The 17,009-nt window shown below is 35.3% G+C and overlaps 1 protein-coding gene across 1 annotated transcript; it reads left to right on the top strand.

Moving 5' to 3' along the window:
- Positions 1–7,129: 7,129 nt before the first annotated feature.
- On the top strand, positions 7,130–10,534 carry LOC142644662 (cysteine proteinase mucunain-like). Its single transcript, XM_075819238.1, has 5 exons — positions 7,130–7,662; positions 8,687–8,922; positions 9,083–9,223; positions 9,566–10,021; positions 10,131–10,534. The coding sequence occupies exons 1-5, from the start codon at positions 7,197–7,199 to the stop codon at positions 10,227–10,229; spliced, it is 1,398 nt and encodes a 465-aa protein (XP_075675353.1). The 5' UTR covers positions 7,130–7,196; the 3' UTR covers positions 10,230–10,534.
- The last annotated feature ends 6,475 nt before the right edge of the window (positions 10,535–17,009 follow it).

The following is a 17,009-nucleotide window of genomic DNA, read 5'->3' as shown; positions in this document are numbered from 1 at the left end:
GTAGAGAGTATATAATCTCCAAAACTCCACAATTTTATCCAAAGTCCCTTGACGAATGTCCTCTTTAATGGTACCTGGAATGTCTTGGCAAAGTCCAAGTTGACGGCTAAACCGAAAAGGACTATAAGGTTCCACTATGAGATGACCCTCTTGACGCATAGACAAGTAAGAAGAACGGATACTTATAAAATATGACGATGAATTACGAGAAAGTCCTCCATCATCAAGAAAAGTCTCCTCCCTATTCCTGACATACAAATTTGCGTCCCATTGCATAGAAGTACCTTGTATCAACTTCCTTGCTTCGTGTTCATCAAAGTGTTTGGCCCCTCCTTCCCCAGAATATACAACCATCTTGGGTCCTGGGACATCAATCTCATAATGAGTCCTAAAATAAAGACCTAGCCAGCCATAAATATAATGAACAGGGAAGCAGGCACCCGAACGACTAATCATTGGAGAAGAATGAGTAATCTTGTTTAGTCCTCGGTAGAGACTAACTAGAACTGGTACTGCTAGACAAAAAGGGCGACTTGTTGCCATGAAGCTTGCAATCTTGAAGGTTCCAGGGCGAATTGTATTGGGATCTTCACTTGGCAAAACAAAGGTGCAAAGCCAACAAGAAAGTAATGCAGCTAAGTAGGTCTCTTCCCATAGCCCATCCTTAATCTTGAGTTCAATAAAAGGTTTTTTCCCACATTTGGACCAACCTTGAATTTTATTAAGCGAACCATCAGGATTATAAGTCTTGATTGCACGACTTAACCTCTTTGTCCTTCGACTTGGTGGTTTTGAATATTTCATTCCATATCTACACCAAAAGGTAACCCAATTGCTCGCTGAAACACGGGGGTCTTCTCCTTCCTTTTTAGAATTAAGAAGATGAAAGGCCGCGAATAGGTGCTCACAACTCTTTGGGGTGAACCTCTCTACCTCGTCACTTCCTATCAATTTCTCGCAGCAAGGGATGGCTTCATCGTAAAGACGACCAAAGATAGGAAGCCCGCCAAGTCGATACAAATCCCAAAGTGAGATAGACATCTCACCAAGTGATGTGTGGAGGGTGTTGGTTTGTGGACACCATCCTTCGCAAAATGCTCGCATTACATCAGCATTTCGATCATATGTGTACAGAGATGCTGAAACTGCGTCATAAATATGGGCCTTGTCGAGAGTCTTCTTTCTTCTAAAAAGAACATCTTCGAGCCATTCCTAATATAGAAGTATGTAATTCCACTTGCCATTGATCTTGAAAAGAGTGCCCCAACGTGTTCCGCCTGAAATTATACGACGGCCAAGAGTCACTAGATAACGAGACTCTGCAATGTTCTTGTGAAGAGAGCTATGCAAAGACCACGCTCCAGAGGGGGAATCAGAATTCCGAGAGACATCATAGGTCCACTCCACAATGTCTCTTGAGTCTTTAAGTTCAGGCCACCTTTCCGCAAATTGACCAATAATCGGCCTTTCAACGAGCATTGATATGTCTACTTCCTTAGTGTCATTTGATTCTTTAGTAACAACGAGATACTTCTTGCCGGATGAAGAGAAGTCCTTGAAGAGCACCATGATGAAAGGGCGAACCTAAAAAAAAAAATGTGTACAAAAGAATATAAACTACGGTGCAAAGAAGGTTAAAAAAAAAAAAGGGGGCATGGACATGCTACGGTGCAAAGAAGGTTAAAAAAAGGGGGGCATGGACATGCAATAAAAAAAAAGAAAAAAGAAAAGAAAAGAAAAAAGGAGCAAAGTTATTATATCCTCATATGCAAGTATTGCTCCATTACAAGATATCAATGGACACACATCCTGGCATAAACAATTTTCATCCTCAAAGTAGCCTTCTTCTTCAATGCAATCTTCGTCTGCAAGGAAGTCTTCGTATCACAGATAGACTTCGTTGTTGTCTTCGTCCACGAGGAAGTCTTCGTATCACAGATAGACTTCGTTGTCAAGATTGTCTTCGTCTGCAAGGAAGTCTTCGTATCACAGATAGACTTCGTTTTCAAGATTGTCTTCGTCTGCAAGGAAGTCTTCGTATCACAGATAGACTTCGTTGTTGTCTTCGTCCGCGAGGAAGTCTTCGTATCACAGATAGACTTCGTTGTCAAGATTGTCTTCGTCTGCAAGGAAGTCTTCGTATCACAGATAGAGTTCGTTGTCAAGATTGTCTTCGTCTGCAAGGAAGTCTTCGTATCACAGATAGACTTCGTTGTTCTCTTCATCTGCAAGGAAGTCTTCATATCACAGATAGACTTCGTTGTCAAGATTGTCATCGAGGTCGTTGTCTTGGTAGCTACTTGCCTTGAGGACTACTTGGCTTAAGGAACAAAATAAACTCTTCGCAGTGCCACTAAGTCATCATATTACCTATCCTAAACGGAGGTGAAACAAAAAAAAGAAAAAAAGAAAAAAAAAAGGGGGACATGCACAAGTGAAAAGCTTTGATCAAGAATGTACCTCCAAAGATTTGAGTGATGGAACCCTTGCAAAATTTGAGGCTAAAGTGTTTTAAGATGGACCGTAGCTGCACAAAGAAAGGGGGGCAAAGAATAAAGTAGATTCATATAAAAAAAAAAGAGAGAGCAGAAGGAAGATAATCAACCAATATTCGTATAGATTGATAAAAATTGGTGCAATCTATGTTATAGATATGACGCAATCTATTCAAATGGTGGTGATGATTGTTCTTCTAATTGACTAGATAAACTTGATGCAAGTTTCTTTAGAAATTGTGGGGCCGGACACACAAGAAGTTACAATAAAAAATAAAAAAAAAGATCATACCTTGCTACCTGGTTGAGAAAGAAGAAAGAAAAAAAATCTTATGCCTTCAAGATTTTTTTACTTTCGCACTATGAAAAAAATTGTGAATTATGTGCAACTGAGGCTACCCTTTTATAGTGTTGGTTAGAGAGAGTTTAATTGCAACTAAAACTCATCTAGTTAAGACTAGATTAGCCAGGAAAAGAAGTCAAAATAAAGAAGAATTCTTGTATGAAGGAGGAATTTAAATGGGAGAAGAAGTCTTGAGTTGCGATAAGGATAAAGCATTAGGAGTATTAAATAGCTCAACTAGTGGGACTCTTCAAAAGATAGGAGTTTAATACTTATTCAGTCCTAGTTTGACTAGAAAAGGAAGTCCAACAGAAGTCCTACTACTCGGATTGAGGTTATCCAAAAGAATACTATCCAATGTCCAGTGTTAATATTCACATGGAGTCCTATTGGTATAGAAAGATTTGATGGTTATTGCTTATTAGAAGTATTTATCTAGTCAAAGAAGTCCTACTACTCGGATTGAGGTTATCCAAAAGAATACTATCCAATGTCTAGTGTTAATATTCACGTGGAGTCCTATTGGTATAGAAAGATTTGATTAGTCAAAGACCAAATTGGCTATGAAAAGAAATCATAATATTCACGTGGAGTCCTATTGGTATAGAAAGATTTGATTAGTCAAAGACCAAATTGGCTATGAAAAGAAGTCATAATGTTCACGTGGAGTCCTATTGTTATAGAAAGATTTGATTAGTCAAAGACCAAATTGGCTATGAAAAGAAGTCAAAATGAAGGACAATTCTAGTATCTGATGGAAGGCATGAAGGATCATCATTGCAAAGGATAGAATTGCAAGTCCTTATATGGTTACTACTTTGACTAGGAAACAAATTTCCTTCTTAAAGTTATCTTCGCAAGACAAATCGATTAGGAGCAAAGCTCTTCTCATAGTGGTAGACTCCTGCACATGTTCAAGCTCTTGGAGAAATGCCTGTTTGCAAATTTCTAGATAAATGAAAGGTGCTGAAACTAATTGCATCAAAGCATGAAGTTGTTGAGACTTGATCACTTTCCACATTCAAAATTGTGAATATGACCAAGTCTCGAGGGGGCATTTGTAAGAGGCAAAATTTTCAGCCAATTATAAAATGCCACATCAAAGTTTAGTGGCAAATTCTAAATTAATGTCATTAAATTAATTAAATTAGATGATGACATGTGTCATCCAAATTGGCATCACATTGGCATATCAAAATTTGCCACATGTCATTTGGCCCACAAAATAAAGATAAATTTTCTATTCAAAGTTTATGGGTAATTATCTTTATTAAAATAAATAAATAAATAAAATAAAGATAAATTTTCTATTCAAAATTGGTAGATAATTATCTTTATTAAATAGAGATAATTATTTATCTTTGTTGATTATTATCTTTATCAAAATATGATCTTTATCAAAATAGATAAATAGAGATAATTATCTCTAAGAAGAATTTAGGCCAATCAAAAGTCTGCTACATACTTTCAAGCATATCAATTCATAGTGGAGCTTATCCTCTAAAATCACTATAAATAGAGGACATCCCTTCTCATTTTCTGGAAGAAGTTTTCAAGAGGCCCAAGCTTTGGAGAAATTCTGTCTCAAGAATCTTTGAAGAACTTGAAGCATCTTTGAAGAACTTGAAGAACATTTGAAGAACTTGAAGAACATTCGAAGGGCTTGAAGAACTTGAAGGACAACAAATCTCTAACAAGCTTAAAGCCAGAGATTCGTTGTGAAGACCATTTGATCCATCTTTCAACCAAATTGAAGAAAGTTTCGCGTTTGAGTCAAGACCATAAAGAAGATAGAATCAGAGGAGCATTTGTCAAAACTGAGATTGAACTCATTACTTGATTAATACAAAAAATATATTTGTAGAACTCATTTTTTTTAATTTGTTTGATTTTTCTTCAATTAAAAAATTTGTGTTTACAGTAAGATCCTACATATTTTCAAATTTAGGACAAAAAAAAAATTGATAATGACTTTATATGTTGAATAATCATGTAAATTGTGATTTTATCTATAAAAAGACAAAGATTTGCATCATATGATGCAATTTGCATGTCATACTGCGTCTGTATTGACAAAACAAATATATTTAAGTTTTGACCTAATATATCTAAAAAGTTCAATAAATGTTTAATTAGCAACCAAATACCAAAATATTTATTACCACATATGGAAATATTTTTAAGTTCCAAGTTTAAAATCCAAAATAAGTTAACAAATGGAAACTAGCTAACTAAAATATGAAATCCAAAAGTAAGATCAATATTAAGGTGAAGTGAATATTTAATTATTCATATTCTAAGATTCTTATAACTACTGTCCTAATCATCATTATCTATGTAGACATTGTATATTTGTATACTAGAGCTGTAAAAGAAATCAAGCTACAACTTCACACTCAATTATTTAAGTTATACCACTCAGCAACAATTATGGAGCATACTAAAAAAAAAAAAATCAATCAATCAAAATACAAATACAAGCATACTAATAAAATTACATATAAGAAAAACAATATAGTAGCAAAGCCAATATAAATTCTTCATTTAAAAATGATGTAGCATTCCTTTATTTTGATTATAAATAAACTAAAAACTAGAAAACATTTGCTTAGGTTAACACAATCATATTAAAATAAATAAAAAGTCATACCATCATAACATAGAAAAATAAAAACCCTTAAAGTTTCATCAAACCCAAAAATTTATCCCATTAAAAAAAAAAACTGATGTTTTGGTAGGATTGGTAAAATCAGTAGAATCCCATACAATCCTATGATCCTACATACGATCCTACCATTTTTATGATCCAAGTACAATTCTAAACATTTTGGTGAGGTGGGATCATAAAATCGTACGATCCTACGATCCAGATCACGATTTTGACAACCATGCATATAACTAACCTTTATAATTTTTTTTTTCAATTTCATTGATATTTGTAATATTTGATTTATTTTACATAGAAATTGTTGTGCATTGCATGGACATAGTACTAGTGCAATTTATTTTAAAAATTCATATAAACTACAAAGTTATTTTAAAACAAAAACAAATATTTCCTAGATTTTTATCTTAAAAATAATTAAACAAAAAAAGATTTGTACCCAACTTTTTTGAGAAATTTTTTTAGCAACTATTGAGTTACTTTTGTCATATGTTTGAAATTTTTTTAGCAACTATTGAGTTACTTTTGTCATATGTTTATTTTTTTGGAAGGTAAGGGACATAAAATTTTCACTAATTTGTTCATAATTTACTAAGGTATTTTTTTTTTTACAAAATATAAATTTTACTCTAGCATAATCTAAGTGCATGTGTGTGAAGTTCCCTTTTCAAGACTTGAACCCAGCCTTTGCTCCTAACATTCTACAAGTACTTATACTTATGACGTAACCATTGCACTAAAGATGTGCAGTGATACTATTGTGTTAAAATGTCTTTGGAGTAATATTACCTTGATATTGGCTCTCCATGAACACGACTCTAAAATGTATCATTCACAACAAGCAACACCAAGAGTTATTGAAAAATTGTGTTACTAGATTTGTTATTTATTTTTATCAAGTATTAACCATAAATAGTATTTTTTTTTCTTTTTCATAATTCAATAATCATATAAGTGAAAATTGAAATCTTAGATGTTTCAATTAGAAATACCAAAGATATTAATTGAACTTATAAGTGGGTCAAAGATCCTTTATTATGGAAACTTGTGGCGAATCTTCCTTCCCTATTATTATAATTTTTTAATGTGCCTATTATTGTAAATTTGTAACAATCCAATTGTTTTTTAAAAAAAGTACAAATAAATCTTATATATTATAGTGTTTCTCCTATCTCATTTATGGGAAACAAGCGTGGCCAGACTGATTATTATCTGTTTTTGGCCACCTCCCACTCATCCTTCTGACCTATAATTTTGCTTAACCAAATAAAGAAAGGAAAAACACCGATCCAAAAAGTTGGTAGACACAACAAATTTTACAAAAATTCTAACACATGCTATCGTGGCGGATTTTTATCCATAGTTTAAAAAGTAAACCCATATAAAAACTAATAAAATCTTACTTATTTAACCGTTATGGAAATAATATGGTGAAATTTGGTCTGGATATAGCATCGCTACATAACAAAAAGACCTTCCAAAATTTAGGTGGGCCACCCATGACCTGCGTGACAGACAGAAACTCCTATTTCCACGTACTTTGGGACTCTCTCTCTCTTATCGAATCCATCTCAAACTCTCTCTCATTCCCACCTTTATATATCTTCTACAAGTCTAGATTCACAAACCCACAAACCAAAAAAAAAAAAAAAAAAGCCAAAACCAAACCCATCTCCTCCTTTTTGTTTGAAACATGGCGAAACTTTTCTCCGTTGTTGTTCTTTCTTGTTTTGTTCTCTGCGTTGCTTTTGCAACAGCCATGGACATGTCCATAATCGAGTACGATCTGAAACACGGTTTGAGGACCGAGAAACACGTGCGTGACATGTACGAGGCTTGGTTGGTGAAGCATGGAAAGGCTTACAATGCCTTGGGAGAGAAGGAAAAGAGATTCGAAATCTTCAAGGACAACCTGCGGTTCATCGACGAGCATAACACGAAGGAGAACCCCACGTACAAGCTTGGCTTGAACCGGTTCGCCGATCTGACCAACGAGGAGTACCGGTCCATGTTTCTGGGCACCAAGATGGACCGGAAGGGAATGCTTTCCGGGACCAAGAGTGACCGGTACGCTTACCGGTCCGGCGAAGAGTTGCCGGAGAGTGTGGATTGGAGAGAAAAAGGAGCTGTCGTTGATGTTAAGGATCAAGGCCAATGCGGTGAGTTTTGGGTTTTTTTTTTTTTAATTGTGAATATTTGACTTTTTATTTTATAGAAAGATAGAAAATTTGATTGAATAACATGATCATAAACGTAATAACATATGATATGAGATGTTGACTTTGTTTGAGCGTGGGATTAGCAAATTATCTTGTTTTTGAAGCATGTTCTAATACGGTTTTGGAGACTTTGACTGGGAAAATATTTTACTGGAAAATTGCTGGGGATTTTATTATTAATTTTTTGTTATTATTATTGTTATTTGTTATCTGGTGGAGATTTTGATGCATACGTTAGGACTTGTTATTTTATTTTATTTTTTTGTTTTATCTTCACATGGCTTGAAGAATTGTTCTTTAAGAAACTCTTAAACGGAAAAGAAACGTAAGTTTGTGGAAAAAAATTAAATTTTAATTTTTTTTTGCCTAAATATATATTATTCTGGATATTCAATGGTTTAATGTTGACTCTACTGGCTGATATTAAATGATAAATAAAAGAAATTTGTAAAATGTTGTAGGATTCATACTACACCTAAGGAATACATTTGAGTAAGAAATACATTACAAGAAAAATAAAAAAATTAGGCTCTTGTCAATGAACTCTACTTCAATTGGCACCTTGTTGGTTCAAGACCCATAGGTTGCGTAACTTACCAATAAGTCATGCTAATGGGTGCCCTTAGAGTAATGGTTAACAATCTATTTTAGGAAAGTTTTGACCCAACTTTTACGGTCAAAACATTAATTGCTTTTTTTTTTTTTCTATAAAAATTTTCTTTAAAAATTTTCTTGAAATGGATTATTAACCATTATCCTAAGAGCATCCATTAGCATTTCTTATAAAAAAAGAGAGGCTCATTTTAGTTTAATTTACTATGAAATATGTGAATTCAAAGGGGGGATTAGTTTAATGAGATTGGTTTAGATGTTGTTGGTTTAAGATTAAGGATGTTATATTATTTTGTTTGCAACTGATGGTAATTTTACATTAGGCTGATGTTTTATTTGTAATATGATGAAGGGAGTTGCTGGGCATTCTCTACTATTGGTGCGGTGGAAGGGATAAATAAAATTGTGACAGGCGATCTTATCTCCTTGTCGGAGCAAGAATTGGTGGACTGTGATCAGACATATAACCAAGGATGCAATGGAGGTCTCATGGACTATGCCTTCCAATTCATCATAAATAATGGTGGCATTGATTCTGAAGAAGATTATCCTTACAAGGCTCGTGATGGCTCATGTGATCCCAATCGGGTTTGTGTCAAATCCATGTTTTGTTGCTCAATCTCTTTGTGAAGTTAAAACAATTGAATTGATTGGAAGAGCATATGAACTCTTCTGCGTTAGACTTTAGTCCTCTTGTTTTATTCTATATCCTAAATTCTTTTATTTTATTATTTTTTTAACGTTTCAGAGGAATGCTCGGGTTGTGACCATTGATGGATATGAAGATGTTCCTACAAATGATGAGAAGGCCTTGATGAAGGCTGTGGCAAATCAACCAGTTAGTGTTGCCATTGAAGCCGGTGGCAGAGCTTTCCAACTCTATGACTCAGTAATGGCTCTTTCTCATAAGCATTTAACTCTCTAGGGAATTTATTTTAACTTCAACTGGATTTGATCTCAGTTTAAGCTCAATAACGATGTCTGTGTAGTTCATTCTACAATTACCCAACTAATGAAAAATAAAAAATGCACATCACTATTTGTCTGCCATTCCAGGCCAAGTGAAGTTGGTCTATAACTCCCTTACCTTAACTCTTTGCCTTGGCAGCATGAATCATTTGAGTTCATTACCCAAAAGGAGTGTCTTCTAAACAAGTCTTAGAAACAACAAAATTGTCGTGCACATTACATTAATTTGCTTCTGTTGCAAATTCCTTGTTTGTCCATACAGGGTATCTTCACTGGGCTCTGTGGAACACAACTAGACCATGGTGTGGTTGCTGTTGGATATGGTACAGAAAATGGTGTTGATTACTGGCTTGTGAGGAACTCTTGGGGCTCAGATTGGGGTGAGAAGGGGTACATCAAGTTAGAGCGCAATGTGGTCAGCACCAACACTGGCAAGTGTGGGATAGCAATTGAGGCCTCATACCCAATCAAGAGCGGTGAGAATCCCCCCAACCCTGGTCCCTCTCCCCCATCTCCTCCTCCAAGTCCGGAAACTGTTTGTGACGAATACTACTCGTGCCCTGCGGGAAGCACATGCTGCTGTATGTATCAGTATGGTGATCTCTGTTTTGGATGGGGATGCTGCCCCTTGGAGTCTGCAACCTGTTGTGATGACAATTACAGCTGCTGCCCTCATGAGTATCCCGTCTGTGATGTTAATGCTGGAACTTGCCGTGTGGTAATTACAATTGAACTCTTTTATTATGATCCATAAAGATTCTAGCACCTCCTTAAGATTATTTTCTCCTCTTTGTTCTGGTTTTTACTAATACCGTTCTATGCAACAGAGCAAGGACAATCCATTGGGAGTTAAAGCATTGAAGCGGAGTCCTGCTAAAAGCACTCGGCCTCGCCATATTGCTGACAAGAAGGAAAGCAGTGCTTGAGAATCCTTGGGATCATGTTGGGTCTGAAAAGTGGAAAGGCAAATGATGAAGAATTTAGAGCTATGCTTGAAGGGTTGCAAGAAGAAATGCTATTTCTTCATTAAACTCAAAGTTTCTGCAGACCCCAATTAAACCTGGGATGGAGACTTTCAATGTTGTTTTTTTTAATATATTTTTTTTATATGATGATTACTGTAAATAATCTCATTATTTGCCTAGACTCAAAAATTAGAACTGTCAATCAACCAATAATTTGTATATATCTTCCAACTTCTCTTTTCAATAATTGTGATTGGTTTTTTTTATATGTTCTTTGTTTTTTGTTTTTAATAGTGAAGCATGGATTATAGCCATATGCCCGTTTCTTTCTGTTTAACCTCCAATTTATAGAAGGCAGTAATTCATCTCATTCCAACACAGTCGTAGACTTGTAGTTAGCGGGTGTGCATTCAACTTGCTAACCCAATGAACTTGATCCTAATATGAACTACGCAGGTTGGTTTTCTGTGAATTGAGTTAGGTTGGGGGGGGGAGTGACGGACCCGGGTGGGGGCTCACCAATTTTTATTTTGTAGTTGGGCTCCTTACAAAACTTTAGTTCTCTTTTTTCTCAATAAGTCTAGCTAATCTCACTCAAATAACAACTATCTAACTTAAAAACTTAACAAAAACAATAAAAATGTTCACAATGGTGATTGTATTTTAGCCAAAAAAAAAAGTTATTTTACCACCAAAGAACCAAATTATCATGTATTATTGGACAAGCTAAAGCTAAATTTTTTGCAACTACAAGTTGTTAAAAATAAAATAAAATATTTTATTAAGACTATATCTCTTCCTTCAATTGAAAAACTTAAATTCTCTCCTTTTTTATTTTAATAAGTTGTTAATATTATTTGAAATGAAGTGATAACAAAAATAGAACATTTGATATTGGTTGTATTGTAAAGTGAGATAGTAAAATAAATAAAGTAACTTTTTAAGGTGCTAAAAGCTAAAATTTTTAGCAATACCATTGTGAAATGCTCTAACTTCAACAACAAAAAAAAATCTTAGATGTAGTATTAAAAAAATTATTTTATTTTTGTTTTTGTTGGTAAATAATTGTATCTTAATGTATTTAGAAACAACAATTTTGTGTATTTATAATTTTTCAATTCTATACGGACACCTATTTGGAGTTTTTTTTTTAATACTCTGACCGCTGCTATAGCTTAAAGTCCAGTGTTCGTCCCTGTGAGGACATAGTTTAATTCTGCTTAAATATTTCTGCTTCTATTTATTTTGTTTAATGTTTAATGTTAGTCCTGATTACCAAAAAAAAAAGGGGACATAGTTTGATTTACTATGGTTTTCTAAGACATAGTTATCATGAAATTGTAATGTTAGAGCAAATTGTGCAAAGCCTAAACTTTACTTATTTATGGAACAATGTATTTAAATAGTTGAATAAAAATCCACATTTTTTTTTATTAGGCTTGATTAAATAATCCCAAACAAATTCCTCCGAGCTGTGGTTGGTGTTTTTTTTTAAAAATAAAAATAAAAAGCTACATTGGGTTGGAAATTTCTTCAACCTGACTTGACTCAATTCAACAAAATCCTTTTTTTTTTTTGAGAAACACACACACACACATATATATAGGAGAAGGGGATGAGATAAGAGAATACACTCACACGTCAACACTAAAATTGCATGCGACAGTTAGTGTCACGGAGCAAATGATAAACCCCTTCTCAATATCACACTTTACCGATGTGAGATGACTCGACTCAACTCAACAAAATCCATGAACACCCATAATTACAATTTTCATTGCAAAATAGTAGAACTTAGATAAAATTATGTACTGGTTGGATAATGATAAAATAAGTAGTAAAATAGTACAAACATATAAGCTTTTTGTATTTGGTTAAGATAGTGAAATGGGATATAGAAGATGAGGCTTATTGCTTTTATTTATTTATTTTGATGATCTTATTGCTTTTAAATCTAAGCACATTTCAAATGGAGTATATTAAGATATTTATAAGCACACATCTTCACTCACAGTCACAGTCAAAAATAATAAGGATGTATAATATAGGGCCAATCTGTGCAAGCAACTTCCTGCCTCAAATCCTTTGTTTACAGAGGCTTGGAGCTTCAGAAAATTGTGATGGATGGATAGAAGTGATTGACATTTAGAAAATATATAAATAAATAAACAAACGGTAAATGATTGAAATTGGTGTTCATCAGTGTGTGGGTAGTTGGGTATTTCACTATTTTGCCACATTTTGCACTTGTTGCAAGTAGTGGCGGCTTCAGGAATGTTTATCAGGGTGTTTCTGGGTAGGCTTGCTCTGTTACAAATATTTTTTTTAGATTTTAGGTCAAAATTTTTTTTAGCATTTTCTCTTTGCTTGAAAGCAATGTTATGAATACCATTTTGGATCCTGTTTCGGTTTGTTTAGTGGAACGGAATATTTCGGTACCGATCTATTTCGACATACCATTTCAAGGTGTTTCAAGGTTTCTAAAAAAAATTAAAAATAATATATATTTGTATTTTCTTATACAACATAAAATTATTGATCCAAATAAGTAAATCTCAAATAAAACAAATCATTTAGTTTTTTTTATTGACACTCAAATCATTTAGTTATTACATAGCAATTACTGTTTTAGAATATTAAAAACATAAATATGTAATTAAATAATGAAAAACAACAACAAAAATATGTATATCATATTGGAAAGAGGCAAAACTCAATAAATACGTTTGAAATCAAACTCCTTTGTCAGCTTTTTGAGTTTTGTCATTTCCAAAGCTTTGTCATGTGGGTGGGGTCAACAAACTAAAAGTCTAAAAGGCAAACTAAAGAAAAAACTCGACAAAGCAAAAACTAGAGTAAAAAATGAAAGAAGAGGCAGACTAGCAGAGCGTCTGAGACGAAGCAAAGAAAAAGAAAAGGAAGAAGAAGAAGAAGTGGCGATCTCTGCAATGGCTGGATTTGTTTTTTAGGCGTTTAACGTAGGGAATGACATGCTGTGCTGACGAGTTTGTCTATTTAGAGATTTTTCTTTTTTCACGTTGAAAGTAGAACAAGTAATCCACCAAAATTTAATTTTATTGGCATAAAAAAATTTTGAGGGTAATTTTGAGAGTGTTCCTAATTTTTTTTAAGGGTAGATAAAAAAAAAGTTATTATATAAATTTTTTTTTTTTCCAAATCAAGGTAGTCCTGAGACCACCCAGGCCTAAGCGTGGCGCGGCCACTTGACGGCGAGGATGAGATCGCTGGCCTAAACTTGAAAAACTGCACTGTTGACTATAATATGGAATGGGCAAAGACCCCAGCCATATTGTACGGCAGTTTTCAAGTGTGGCGCAGTTGGTTTGATCACTTTGCTCCACAATGTTCAATAGCAAGTAATATTCACACATTGCTAAATAACTTTTCTTTTACTCCATTAAGATCATGCATGCTAAAAAGCTATCTATTCATTGATGCAAATCATTTTATAATAATAATAATAATAACCTCTTAAATGCTGAGGACAATAGAGTAATATTGCACCTGCAAAACAACAAATTCATAAGTTGAGAGAGAGAGAGAGAGAGCTCAATATCTCAATCTTAAGGGGAAATTACACTTTCTCACCCTAAATTATACCTCAGATTACACTTTGCACCCTAAACTATTCGAATGCACAGTTTGCACCCTAAACTATGATGCTTATTACACTTTGCACCCCACGGTTAGTTTTACTGTTATTTTTGACAGAACTTTGATGCACATGACACGCACATGTGTTTTGCTTAGGTCGAAAACACCCCTCTTCACAATCAATTAAAACAAAGTTTTTTTCCTTATATTTTTTTTCCAGCTCTCTCTCACATGTACAGGTACAGCTCCCCCAAATCAAAACTCTGTAACCTTAAATCCTCAAATCAGAAATATCTTCAGCTCCACCATCACCCACCACTTCTCCACCACTGCACTACACTCAAATAAAATGGCAGAATGTTGAGTGGAGTGCATGCCTTAAAGTGAGTAGATTTAGAATTAATATCACTAATGTATACTTCTTAATTAATTAATTGATGGGGGAAACTCCAATTATTTATACAACAATCGGGTTTTTTTTTTTTTTTTTTCACGTGGACAATATCACAAAATCGTTTAGCAAAGGAAGGCAGGTCCAGTCTTTAAGCCTTTGCATGGTGCCCAGGATAGAACTAATCTTTATCTCCATTCCTTCGTCGACTTCGTTTCTATTCAATTTTACTACTATTTTATTTTGTTTCATTTACTTGCTTGGAAAAGGCTGGAGCCACCACTTTTGTCTCTTAAAAATTCTCACTTTCACAACATAAGAGTTTCGAAAAGCCAAGTAAGATATCTCTGATTTGGGAATTTAGGGTTACAGGGTTTTGATTTTGGGAGATTGGAGAGAGAGTTTTACTTGTACCTGTACGTGTGAGAGAGAGCTCGAAAAAAATATAAGGAAAAAAACTTTGTTTTAATTGATTGTGAAGAGGGGTGTTTTTGTCGTTTAACTTTTTTCCACCTAAGCAAAACACATGTGCGTGTCATGTGCATCAAATTTCCATCAAAGATAATAGGAAAACTAACAGTGGGGTGCAAAGTGTAATAAGTATCATAGTTTAGGATGCAAACTGTGCATTCAAATAGTTTAGAGTGCAAAGTGTAATTTGAGGTATAGTTTAGGGTGGTAAAGTGTAATTTCCCCCAATCTTAAAGGCAAATAAGGAAGATTGCAAGTAGGCAAAGTAGCAACACCGATGAAGGAGAGAGATGAAGATTAGAGAACTGTGCGTACCCAAAACGTAGTTATTAAGCTTAAACTCTATTTGGGCTCACAATCTGTTTTTATTGTGGGCTTTGGATTTCCTACCATGGGTGATTCTATACCCGCCGACCCAATAACTCTTATTTTCTGTACTCTTAAACTTGTCCTTCCTATCTTTTTCAGGATGATCACCCAACTGTCTTAGTGTTTACCCTCAAATTGTCAACCCTTTGTATTGAATTTCCCCCTCCTATTTTTAGTCTAAGGTGAGTGGAAAAGTTATGATTATTTTCCTGGTCAATGGAAGGAGAGGTCCAATATTGTTTCCTCTAAGTGGATGCTTAGTTATGAGTGGGAGGTGATGAGAGTGGCATTGGAACTAGTCCCACTGTTAGAGGGACTGCTCGGCAGCAGCAATCCCTAGGTAATGGAAGGAAGGTCCAATACTATTACTCTCAAGTGGATGTTTAGTTGTGAGTGGGAAGTGGTGAGAGTGGCATTGGAACTAGTCCCACCATTAGAGGGACTGCTCGACAGCGGTACTCCCTAGGCGATGCCGTGCATTCCGAGATTCACCTGCCCGGGAAACCTATCCGTCAAAGGTGATGGGACCTCATCTTTGCCGCTCATGTCATAAACGTTTTTATCTCTTGGTCTCGGGCTTTAGATGGGCATCAAAGCTTGCTTGGAATGAGCTCATGGGTCTGATCAATGCAAGGTCTTACATGTGGCACCATTACAATGGGCTTTTATGAATAAACGGGCTTGTAGGAGGGTAACGCCCTGTATAATAGCCCCCCTTTGATTCATGCTCGGCTTTTGGTAATGAATCAAGGATTTTGAGAACCAAGCGTCATCCGATGAGCCTTGCGGGTGGTTTACTGATGACGAACCAATAGTGATCCAAGTCATGATGATAGTTTCTCGAGGACACCAAACACTCTTTACGTGCGGCCAAGGTGATTATCATGGTCTTCTTAAAAGTAGCGTCGTGCCAGGTTGTCACATCAATAATTATAACCTGTTGGTTAGTGAACCGTCTGACGGTTCGTGAACTGTGCCCACACGTGTGGGGAGGTTACCCAAAAAAGAGTTGGGAGGGTTTTTTCCCGCTCCTCGCCTCATTAAATTACTTAATCCCTATAAATAGCCTTTTTTGGGTTCCCATTTCACCTTTTACATCCTTTCACTCTCAATCTCTTCTCTACCGAGCATTCCTCTTCTGTGTATAAACACTCCTCTAGTTCCTCACTTTCTAGAGCCCAAAGTAAGTCTTCTCTACCTTTTTCTTTTTTTGATTCTTCTTTGTTTCATACTTTAGGAATGGGGTTTTCTCATCTTCTCACCCCTGGGGCTGCCTTGGCTAGTTTTAGAGAGACCTTTGGTGTCCCAGGGGATGTTGAAATTGTATACTGCAATGGGGGGGATATCGCTCTCGAGAGGGCTGCTGGTCTGAACATTGCGTTCTTTCAGTTGATGTCCATACTTGAGGGTGGGGTTAGATTTCCTATAGACCCTCTTATCATAAGCACCCTAGGGATTCATGGGGTCATGATGTCAATACTTGAGGGTGGGGTCAGCTGACTGAATCAAATGTTCTGGTTGCAACTGAATCATCATGACATCAATTTCATGTACAAGTTGTGCGGCAATTTTTCAAGTGACTATTATTTAAAGACTAGAGATATGCGAGTTCGGCTTATATCTTGCTTGCCCGATTCCAATAGAAACTCGGCAGGAGAGTTTGTTCAGGTGTATGGCAACTGGCTCACCGATGAGCTACTTTGCTCGCTTTCGCCACGTGATGTTGGTCGGTACCGAGAATCTCCGCTTGTTTTGGTTTTGCATTTTTTTTATTCCTTGTGTATTGAACTGATTGGTCCATTTTCTGGTTCGTTGTAGAATCAAAGAGGTTCCAGCCGAATCCTCGCGTTATACATGCGCGAGATCTCAATTTCGTTCTTAGGTCTGAGATTTTT

This window comes from Castanea sativa, chromosome 7 (assembly GCF_040712315.1).
Source record: "Castanea sativa cultivar Marrone di Chiusa Pesio chromosome 7, ASM4071231v1".
Taxonomy (NCBI): domain Eukaryota; kingdom Viridiplantae; phylum Streptophyta; class Magnoliopsida; order Fagales; family Fagaceae; genus Castanea; species Castanea sativa.
This window is presented reverse-complemented; position numbering and strand designations above follow the sequence as displayed.

What these genes read in the sequence shown, in the direction of transcription:
- LOC142644662 (XM_075819238.1), top strand. Translation starts at nt 7,197, where the DNA reads ATGGCGAAACTTTTCTCCGTTGTTGTTCTTTCTTGTTTTGTTCTCTGC. An exon ending in GCTCATGTGATCCCAATCGG is followed by an intron (nt 8,923 to 9,082) that starts GTTTGTGTCAAA and finishes TTAACGTTTCAG; the next exon opens with AGGAATGCTCGGGTTGTGAC. An exon ending in CTTTCCAACTCTATGACTCA is followed by an intron (nt 9,224 to 9,565) that starts GTAATGGCTCTT and finishes TTGTCCATACAG; the next exon opens with GGTATCTTCACTGGGCTCTG.